Below are 11,773 nucleotides of genomic sequence, written 5' to 3' on the forward strand. Positions count from 1 at the left end.
GGCTGTAAAAATTTTTTATCTCTTACAAATAATATGTCTAGTGAATCAGTAACAACTGGATATTTGGTTTACAGTACGGTTGGCAGAGGGAAACACAAAACAATCGTCCTGAAGGTGCCAGGGCCAGAAGAGAGTCAGGAAGAGCAGGAAAGCGGATCCGAAGCTAGCGATACTCTGTCGAATAGCGGCCAATCCTCAGCGCAGAACACCAACAATGTCACACTCATCACCCTTAACTCAGAAGGTGAGAGGCTGTGTTCAGACAGACATTTATAAATACTACATGGTAAACGGCACTACATCCCGACAGGAATAATAAGCATAAGAATGTGATGCATGGTGTGTGATATATTAGGTGTGTGTGTAATAATCACTATTCTGGGTGGTCGGGAAAATCTGTATCCTTTTTATCTGTCTGATCAAGTAAGCTGCTCTAATATTGTCATCAGGAGATTTGTCCATGTGGGAAAACAGACGAATCCTGTTTCCTGTTCATCAGAGGCAAGACAGATGTTGAGCGTGAAGTGATTGTGTGAAATCGATTGACCTTTTTTTTTTAGTTGGATGTTCTATAAGCACTAGGCTTAGGTTTGATGATGTTTTTGTGTATTTAAAGCAGTTTCTGGCTGTTTAAGGATCTGTCGTATGCAGTCAGTGTGGGAATAGGCTTCAGCTAACAAGACTGGTTCTGATTGAAAAGCTTCCGCTTTTGCTTTTATTATCTGCTGTCTGGATTGTGGTTTCAGAGAGAGTCTTTGTGCAATTCCCATCAATTCCTGTGCATATATATCGTATTATTTAAAGCTGTGAATTTTCATGACAGTGTTTTAGAAGCTTCAGGGTACCATGTGGTTTGAGTTTTTCTTTCTTTTTTTTTTTTTTTTCTATTTTTTTAAGAAAACGTTTGTTCTTCATTCCACATGTCTTTCCTGCTTTCAACTTTTGTCATTATCAGTCACGTCTTGGCTCCGTCTGTCAGCTTAGACTGCTCTGTCTTCTCAGGATCAATCCTATCACACCAGTGATCTTTATCTGTCTCAGCAGCACCCATTTTCTCTTATCAGTCAGGCGTCTCTGTGCTTTTCACTGATTTTCTGTTGGACGCATTAGACAAACCGTATCTATTGATATGATCGTTCTTATCTACAGAGTGTTTTGCACCTTCTTTCTGACAATAATCTAAATGTCTTGGATTATGGTACAATGTGTAAATCAGGATGGAGAGCATATTGTTAAATGTGGTTCATTATATATTATAAAAGTACTGCCTCTTACTCCACACTCATACACATCTCATTACTGTTTTATTCCACTTTCTCTCTTTAGGTATGGATATTACCCACCAGGGGGCAGTTTTGTATCAGGGCCGTAAGCATTATAAACTCTGCTACATGAATATGTAGTCTAAAGATGTTTTTTTTTTTAATTGGATTGGAAGTTAGGAGATTCATTCACAATAATTTTACTCCTAATTAGTCTTATTTCTTTAAAAGACATGCACTTGTCTGCTAGTTATCAATCTACTTATGTGCACAGGAAGTCATAGACACAGAGACTAAATAAACAATTACTATATCTGTGTATTATAAACAGTGAAGTAAATAAACTGTCCTACCTCATATAAAACATAGTAGAGGAATAAACAAGGTGATTTAATGCCATGTTTCCCAAGTCTGTCCCTCCTTCACATTTTTGCCCGATTACAGATCCCGGAGTAACAACTTGTCTATGTTCGTAATTGCTCGGTTCATGTGGTTCATTGCAGGACTGAACACATTCACTGCTTCTCTCTAGATCTGTCACACTTATTACATGAATGAATAAAGATGTTTCATTTCAGCTGTGTGCTATAATTTTGTTTATACCACCATTTCCCCTTGGGACCATAAAATGTTACTTTATCTTATTGAAGCTCAAGTCTCATGAGTCAGAACTCGTTGATTTATTTTCTACAGCAGCAGCTCTGACTCTAATGACTGATGAATGCACTCGTCCTAATACATTATCATTTCTATAGTTACTGCATACACAGGGTCCTGCCACATGCCCGGATTAAAAAAACATACAGTATAGTTGATCTTGTGCATTTTTCTGTGAGGAGGGGATTGTTTTGGAGTCTCCAGTGTCATAAGCAGAGATAAATCTGTAATTAGATTTACAACAAAGTCTCCAAAGTTGTACAGTTTTGCTGAAAAATGGAAGTATTTTTTTTTATATTTGTTTGTTTTAACTTTACAAACCTGAACAAGAAACAACTGTTCTTTCTTCAGCTATAAACTTGTCAACAGAAATATAGAATCTGATAAACACGTATACTATAATAAAGGGCTGAAGGAAGACTAGGTGTTTATCTTAACACAAGAAGGTTCATTTGTGTCAGGCCTAAGAAGACAATATTGTTTGCTTTCCAAAGAAAAAATCATTTCTGATTCAGAAGCTCTTGTGAAAGCTGCTTAATTTCAAACATAAGCTTATTTTGAGTTGTGTAATCGAATCAGATTGTTCCTAATATTAGGGTATTTATTGGACAGATGTTTGTCTAGCCTACTAATCACATAAACACTTTATTTACACCAAGAGTCTGTAAAATCATTTTACTGCTGTTATGAAAGTTTTGTGGAATGTTGTTTCCAAAAAGTTGGCTGGCATCTGAAGAAAAAAAGACTTAACATGCAATGCTTATGATGGTCTACTTCTCTTGTGTGTGTCTGTGCAGAGGATTACCCTGCAGGAACATGGCTCGGGGATGAAAATAACCCAGAGATGCGTGTGCGCTGTCCTGTGTCTCAAAGCGACATGTTGCACATCAGCAGTAACTGTCGCACACCGGAGAAGATGGCACTCACACTGCTGGACTACCTGTTCCACCGTGAGGTGCAGGCCGTCTCTAACCTGTCCGGCCAGGGCAAGCACGGCAAGAAACAGCTGGACCCACTCATGATCTATGGCATCCGCTGTGAGTATCCCACCCACAAGGTTATACACATATCTAAAAATACTGCTGCAGACTTTTACACAGCCCGGTTCAAGGAGTCCAAAATCATCAAAACTGCTACACTGAGTTCTGCATTCATACCATTTCCTCTGACTTTATTCTTATTTGTCTCTGTTCACTGTTTCTTTGTGTCACAGTGCTGTCCAATTCTCAATCCTGATTGGCTGGCAGGTTGATTCATTGTCTTATGCAGCGGTTTTTCATGTACACATTTGAATATATTACGCTATATGATACGTTTGACCCTAACCTGATCATTTTAGTATAGTAATGAGATACATGGGCTTACATGTTGTCTGTCTTTGGGAATAAAATTGAACATGTTGAATTTGTGCATTTCGTGAGTTTAAAAAGAACATCTAAAGGATTACATAATGCAGATCTACTTAAATGTTCATTGAACATTCATTTACCCTGGGATTTCTGAGGAATCTATACTTAAGCCAGTATTCTCTGGCATGACTCATGCCCCAACCCCCACTCTCTCTCTCACACACACACACACACACACACAGGGTATTCTAACACAAACGTCGATTCCCAATGTTCCAAGTTTAACATGTGAAGTGATCCATCATGAACTTAGAACTTCTGGTGCACTCCGGATCTGAGTTCTTACTTTTTCCCCTCAAGGCAGGTTAAAACAACTTGAAGTCAATCTTCATTACATATTTTCTGCTCTGATATGGTACAGATTGAATGCCAAAGGAAATCCTAAGTGGCGTTCTCAGAGATCATGTGTCACAGTACGAGTAATGCACTAATGATTTTGAATGGAGCCTTGTGATAAATGAGAGCACCGCTTTCGGTCATGACCTTTCCAGCAATAGGCTTCACTATAGTACAGTTGACTTGACTGAGATCATTTCTGCATTAAATAAATGTCAATCACTCGATAAACTAACTGCTAAAGATCACATGGTTTTATGTATGAAGCATTAATTTCTCTACCAGCCAGAAATGAGTATAAAACTTTTTTTTTAAATAGCATTTAGCATAATTTTCCTCCATACATCGTAGTGTATGTGCCAATGTTTATATCCGCAGTGTATATAAAGGAGATGAATAGTATGGAATGTGTGGTGTGTGGCAGTTAGAGAACCTTGTGTGCATATATATGCTAAGGCATGAGTCAGTGTAGAGAAGTGATCGCTGCTTTGTTTAGCTCTGTTACACCTATTTCGACCACCCAAACCCCAAGTGCCAGTGTGACCTGCTCCCCAGAGCCTCACTAAACAAACATACACCCAGTGTATTGCTGCACACACTCCCTTATTGTTAGTGTTAATGGTTGGGGTTTCCAGTTTCTTGTCATACACTGGGTGTGAAGCTGGATCAGGGCTGTCAGAATGAATCTCAGTGTGAATTCTGAGTTTGTACAAAGTTGATGTATTTGAAGGGGAAAAGTATTCATTTACCACGAATGATTAAGTGTTTTACTTTTTCACAAAACAAATCTATAGAAGCATGCGTTTGACACGTTTCTTTTGGCCGACTCTCGGTCAGTGATGTAGAAAAATGGGTCTTTTATGGTATTCTTTATTTTTGCATATTTTATACATTTCACAGAACTGATGTAGTTTTCATTTCTCGTGATTTATGTAAGGATGTGTTTTCATTTATATTATTGAATAGTTTATCTTCCTTGTTAATCTTGACAGACCTAAGCTGGACTGGTCAGAAATACTTGATTGCATTTTTGGTCCAAAACAAATTTGTCCGAATACAATTTTTGTTTTGTGTTGTATAGGTCATCTGTTCCACAAGTTTGGCATCACTGAGTCAGACTGGTACCGAATCAAACAGAGCATTGACTCAAAGTGTCGCACAGCATGGAGACGGAAACAGCGTGGACAGAGCCTGGCTGTTAAGAGCTTCTCCCGCAGGGTACCGGCTGCCCGCACTGGCTCAGGTAACAGTGCCATGACCCAGGCATTTTGCTCATTGAGAGAGATTTTAGTCTCTTGCTTGACACATTCTGTGTATGAGGCTCAGCTGTTGTGCACTCTGGAGAGAAGCTTCACCCTCTGAATGTGCAAGTCAGAAGGGATTTTAATGACAGATGGTTGTAATCGTGGCCTAATTCTTCCCGTCCAATTCCTTCCTCTTTGAGATCTGTGGGCTACCTCTTTTGACCTGCTGGCACACACCCAAATATCCAAATATCCTGCATAAGCCCACCAGCGTGGCCTGTGTATGTGCGTGTATGTGTGTGTGTATATACATATATATACGCACCCTGCTTTCTGCACTCCCTTGGAAGCATTGCTCTCTGCCCTATAGTTAAAGCTGTTATTTGCTGAGGAAATAGGGGACTGTGAGAGGTAAGGGTCACTATAAATCAATTGGACATCTTTTATTCAACACAGCTGTCATCTGAGGCCCCTATGTGAGTTTCCCTGTTTGAATTGACAATGTCTATATTTAGAGAGACAATATCCACATTAATTTGTCCACTTATGTAAGACTGTTAAAACAAACAGTGATGTTCTAAAACAGCTAATAGCTGTAATAGCTTCTAATAGCTTTCTTTTTTTAATGCATGACACTGTATAAGGATACATGTGATTTATTAGGTTTTCATCATAATTATATTAGTTTTCCAGTTGAGTGGGGAAATAATCAAATAATATAAATAGTCAGCAGTTTCCACCAGGCATCAGTTTTTGAAGAAAGTTGACAGCACTGACTAACGGAAAGTTTCTGTACAGTGCTTACAGCTGGTCAGTAGTGTGTATCGCCCATCCTAGGTGTGGCTGCTGTTGACCACTGTGATGATAGTGAGTGTTTAGGCTATGGGGCTGCGTTTACTTTTGACTGCAGGGGTTCGACTGTGTTTGGATTGCTCAAAGGCGAGTCTGTGTTGTGTTTTCAGTAGTGGTTTATGCTGTGTAAACATGGGTAGTTTGGACATTACACAAGTCTGTCAGGAGAGCATGACGGCGTTTCCGAAAGTGTTTGTAATACTTGGTATAAGGTATGTGCAACATGTGTGGCCTGTATGTATGTAGGTATGTATATGTGTGGTCAAGCCTTAATGTATTGCTTAGATTAATGCATTAGCATGAGAGATTGTTTATGAGAGATGTGTAGCAAGTTTCATCTTAAGTAGTCTGTTTATCCCTGTATGTGTCTTTTCCGCTCATCTTTTACAAAAAACAGACTTTCAGTATGCATTGCTGCTATGAGGAATGCATATATGTAATGTGTTTTTGTTTGTTTGTGTGTGTGTGCGTGCACAGAGGGGGTCTCTGTAACAGAAACAGCGTCTTTGGAGAACTCCACACAGCAGGCTCTCCAATACGCACTGGCTGGTGCAACTCAACAGGTTCAGATCCACCGCATAGGAGAAGACGGACAAGTGCAAGTAGTGAGTACCTGTTCATGCACAAACACACACACAACCCAAAGACTTGTGAGTTCCTCTGGTGGTTATATGGACCAGTCTAAACATTTATGCCTTTTTTCCCGCCAGTTGAGCATCCACACTTATCTCCAAAGGAGAGCATGTGTGAGGCCCAGGGCTGTGTTCATGTTTGTGTTAGTGTTTAATAAAGCAGAGCTTTAAAAGTTAAAGCCTTCCTGTGCTCCTCTCAAGAGCCATTTAGTGACCTGTGAACCTTACAGCTGCATTTGGTCACCTCCTTTCTCTCTCTCTCTCTCTCTCTCTCTCTCACACACTCTCTCTCTCTCTCACACACACACACACACACACACACACATTCTTCAGCCTGTATATGTTCCATTTAAATAAGATGGGGTTTGAGATGGCTTCTCACTTATAGTTTTTTGTAGTTAAGATTTACTTTTTATACAGTTTGGAGCACAGCAGTTAATGTGTAAATAAAGATAAAAGATATTTATAAGATATTAAATTAAGATATTGATCTAAGTAAAGTCAGATTTTGAAAGGTAGTATAAACCTAGACCCTTAATGCATGCGAATTTTGAGACTTTTGCAGCCGCTGCCATTGTCTGTAAGAGAATTGGCCTGGCAACAAGTAGAAAAGTAGACCAACGACATCATCATGATTCAAATCCACCTTTTCCGGACACTGATCCTGCCAGTTCTTTCATGCGGCTCGGAAACGTGGACACTACTCAAACCAGAGCAAAACAAACTCAAGATTTTCCAAACGTAACGCCTGTGGCAGATCTTGAGTGTGTGTCTTCGTGATTAGCTTTGCAGAGAAACCATTCAGACAAAATGCAGTAACCAGTCGACGATCTGTGAGACAACACAGTTGAGACGGTTGAGGTGCTTTGGGCACGTCTGCTGAATAAACACACCTGGATACAATGTCAGCTTCTCTGGTGGCAAAAATCAGCAGATTGGAAAATGCACCAAATCTGCACCAAAGGAGACAAGGCCCAGGCAAATAGAGAAGGACTCAGTTTGCCATCGTGCCAGTCTCCATAATGCCATGGATTGTAAAACATGCAAAGGCATTATGAGTGAAGTTCGGAACGCAGCAGTACCCACAGCAGCATGATGGCTCCAGATGCAACCCCGCCCTGTCGCCAGCTAGCGACCAAAAAAGAAAGAAGCTGGCTGGATTTTTATTTATACATGTCTGTTTCTTCCTGAATGGTGGTTTCAACTGTTGCTCATGGTTTTCTTAAACACATTAGATCTTGTTATACCCTTTTATATCTCAGTAACATGGCACTGTTATCTTTTGGCCTTGTAATAGTGGGTTTGCTCATTCTTGCCATTGATTTTACTACCCTAAAGATGCTTCAAACGACTGCCTAAATTGTTTGAGCCTAGTCCAAGACGCAAGGCCAAGTTCTGACAGTTTTAAATCACCAGATACTTTCATGAGAAACAGTAAATTAATTGGAACTAGAGCAGGACAAGAGGGATGCACAAAGCAAGATAACAAACTAACCCATCAAATGGTTCTGGGAGATTAAGACAACAAGCCCTAAATCATATTTTCACACCATAAGTACTGTATGTAATAATTCTGGAGTGTTGATCTAGCAGGAGAGTAATAATGTAATATTCATTCTAATACTTGTTTCTGTAGTAATACCGGCAGGTAGAATAGATGTAGAAGCCATAGCGAGAGAGACAGAGAACAGCTAGGACCTACCGTTTAGCAGTTAATAGACTCTTGATATTACACAGGAGCTTAGTGGGAGCAGCTGAGGCTGAAGTTTACAAGGGCAGTTAATGCACTAGAGGAAATGTAAAGCACACACACTGGCAGGACAAGACCTCTGATGCCTGCTACACAAGCGCGGGCTTTAATGTGCACATGGAACCAAGAAAGACCTCAATCTTTTGCCTCAAATCAGCTGCCAGGACACACACAAACACACACACATAAACTTGTGTCTTTTTTCCCCCCCCCGCTTCAGATCCCTCAGGGACACCTCCATATAGCTCAGGTGCCACAGGGAGAGCAAGTGCAGATCACGCAGGACAGTGAGGTAAGCATCTCTGCTTCCAGTTTGTAATAAGTCTTTTTCTTTCTCCTACCCTCATCTCTCTCTCTCTCTCTCGCTCTCTCTCTCTCGCTCTCTCTGTAACACTGGTAAATGTCACTGATTTCAGAATGTGGCGCACCCATTCAAGTTGACACTAAGCCAGCTTTTTTTTTTAAGTTTATTTTTCAAACCTTTTTTGAGAGTTGCTCGGAAACATGAGCAGGTTTTCTGTGTTTAGTGAAGCATTTAATGTACACTTCCTGACAGGTTTATTAAGTAACAGTAACTGACACTCCAGTGATCTCAAACACCTGAAGCTTATTAACACGCAATCATGAATTGCAGCAGTTTCATAATGTAAGCATCATTTCTTGGGAATAATGAACACTCCGAGAGAAGGATTGTCTCCTTCAATGCAATGCAGTGCCTTTCCTTTCCATGAGGTTTTGGAATAAATCGTATAAGCTGTAATTGCCTGTGAGTTACATAATATGCATCTGGACAAAGACGGCACAACAATAATCATATGTTAAGCCTCAAGGAGCCGCTTGTATATAAATGAATTAAGATGTTATCTGAAAAAAGGAATAAAGGTAATGGAGTTGTTTCCTGTGGGTTTGAGGGCCCTATTGGCCTGACGCGAAAGTGCAGTTGAGGGTTTTTCTACTTTCACTAGCTACTTGCTTCCTCCATGTAGTCTACAGAATCATCGTGTCCCTTTTTCTTCTGTCAGTTTACTTTTTCTTACTCCCAAGTATTAATCCACATCCTATCTTTTAATTAAACCTTCAAACAAAGCACATTCATTTCTACGTATTTTGTCAGATTATAATTAGTGTTGTTTTAAGGTAATGAGGCAGGAGTGGAAGCTGAGGCTGAAGCTGAGGGTTCAGCGCTAGTGACCATCAGTTTGTAGGTTAAATTCCAAGGACTGTCAGTCACAATGGAGCTTTTGTCACACACCTACACTCGGCCATGGATTTGGACTGGTTTCTTGGACATGTTGCATTTGATAAAAGTGTCTTTTAAATAAAGACGCTGAAACGGAATAGAGACGGTCAGTCCAAAAACATCATATATAATAAATGTCTTATTTATGGAGCTTGTTTGCAACATCTCTAGGCTGCACTTCACAAATAATATTTTTATCCAAAAACTTTAGTTTCTCAAAATAACTCATTAAATATTTCATATCTAATTTCTAGTGGTAAAAGGCACAAGAAACTGGTGTTCCATTAACTGCATTTATCAAAACATTATTGCCTCTTATGTTTTATGATTTGCTTGATATGGTTTTTAAAGAGATTCTCAGTTCTTCCAGTTCCGAAAAGAACGTGACAAAACCATTGCAGTGTTCTCACAACCCACAAACGAATTCCCACGAATGGATTTATTCACATAAAACATCTTAATATGTTTACCTACCTTATCAACTAATCTTGTCCTGCTTTTATTCTATTCAAATATTTGTCTTGTTTTGTGAGAAATAAAATATCTAGCTTTTCATGCTGACACACGCCTATTTGTTTTCAGTCCCTAACCATATGGCTGATTTCTGGCTATGCAAAAAAAAAAAAAAAAAAGGTTTACGCAACAATTTGGCCTAGAGTGGAATACCAAATGAATTTATGGCCAGTTCTTTGGGACTAAATGTCCTCATTTATTTAGCTGTTTGTGGCTTCTGGACAAGTAAATACATTACATTCTCATGAATTCGGAGAAATTTAGAACCAAACAGATGGTCTTGGGTGACTTGTGGATCAATTCCAGTCATGGCACTAAAGAGTGACACATGCTGATGTTTTGCATTAGTGATGCTGGATAAGGAGTGAGATGTGTAGAATCTTATCATTTAAGTAAATACGATGGTAACATTGTAGGATTAGGCACCGTTTTTTGCTTAATATTTTTAACAGTGGGGTTATATGCATGTTATAAATCTGTGCTCTGATCATAAGGGGATTCATGAAAGTATTTTCACACTGGAAAACGTTCTTGGCTCTTTGCATGTGCTGCTTCAATATTTATACTCATAGTCCCCAGTTTATTATTCACTTCTCACTTATCTCAGAGTGGATTATTCAGTACCCAAACTACAAAGAATTATCCATTCTAATTCTTTGTAGTTTGGCTAAGTGTTAAACAAGGTGTTAGACAAAGTGAAACTTTGTTAGAGACATTTTTAATCTTCATTATTTTCGCTCCATTAGTCATTTGGCCAGGTTTTTTTTTTTTTTTTTAACAAAGGATCAATGTTACTTCAATACATGTCTAATGATAGCTGGTAGAATGCAAAGATTTTATTTCACTTTAACAAACTAAAAACGAACTGTTTAGCACATCTTTTAAGCAGGAAAATCAGTAGAGGCGAGAGCACCAGGTGAAACGTTTCCATGAGGCAGGACTGTCAATCATTACGGATTCAATTGTTGATTCTGCTGGTTTTATTATGGGGAAAAAACAACACTGATGTTTTGACACATTGTTGAGTGACATCTTGGGATAGCGTGCCCTCATGTTAAAATTCAGACCTATTATGTCTGAATGATGTAAAAGTCTGCATGTCTGATAGTCATTCATTTCTTTTTTGGATTTTATTTATTCTTACCTCACGGTTTAAATATCGCTGATGTAGGCAGAAAATAATGATTTATTGATTGTTGAACCCCCCTAAATGTAATGCAGTTGGTTTTTTGAGGGAGAGTGAGAGAGAGAGAGAGAGAGAGAGAGAGAGAGAGAGAGAGAGAGAGAGAGAGAAAGCGAGAGAATGAGAATAAGCAGTCAGGACTAGAAGTTATTAGCCTCTTGATATTGCACAGGAGCTTATTGGGAGCAGCTGAAGCTGAAGTTTACAAGGGGGTTTAATGCACTAGCACTGTATGTAGTTAATGCACTGTAAATAAGAGTGACTTTTCATAATACCTCACTAAATGCATGCAAATGTAAACATGAACATAACTCATGTACAGTGAATGGACATGTTTGTAATGAAACAGTGAGTCGCAGGAAAAAAGAGAAAAAATATATATATAAGGTTTTTTCAGTTCACTCGGGGAACACCAGAAAACATTTTTGTTCCTCTTTTAACTTTAGGGATATTGTTTGTTGTTGGAGTTCAAAGCTAGGCCTGCCTCATCAAAGCCATTTGTTTAAAGGTTTAAAAGGAAATGAGCTCTAATTCCCTGCTGCTCATATCTCCAGTGTGTTTGAAAGAGGAAGTGTGTGTGTGTGTGTGTGTGTGCGCTCCATTCCTGCCTGTATTTAGATGAGAAAATAACGGGGGAATTTATAGGCAGAAGATGATTAGATAGCTTTCTTATTCTTCCACAAAATTTTGTGTGT

The 11,773-nt window shown here is 39.1% G+C and overlaps 1 protein-coding gene across 3 annotated transcripts in view; it reads left to right on the plus strand.

The window, feature by feature from the left end:
- The window catches only part of banp (BTG3 associated nuclear protein), a 42,241-nt gene that overhangs the window by 5,969 nt on the left and 24,499 nt on the right, over window positions 1–11,773 (plus strand). For all 3 annotated transcript variants that reach the window (XM_060886450.1, XM_060886448.1, XM_060886449.1), the window contains exons 6-10: window positions 75–244; window positions 2,717–2,956; window positions 4,746–4,907; window positions 6,238–6,365; window positions 8,363–8,434. In XM_060886450.1, the coding sequence (XP_060742433.1) occupies window positions 75–244; window positions 2,717–2,956; window positions 4,746–4,907; window positions 6,238–6,365; window positions 8,363–8,434 (772 nt within the window). The remainder of the gene's footprint in view (window positions 1–74; window positions 245–2,716; window positions 2,957–4,745; window positions 4,908–6,237; window positions 6,366–8,362; window positions 8,435–11,773) is intronic.

Source organism: Tachysurus vachellii, chromosome 14 (genome assembly GCF_030014155.1).
Source record: "Tachysurus vachellii isolate PV-2020 chromosome 14, HZAU_Pvac_v1, whole genome shotgun sequence".
NCBI lineage: Eukaryota > Metazoa > Chordata > Actinopteri > Siluriformes > Bagridae > Tachysurus > Tachysurus vachellii.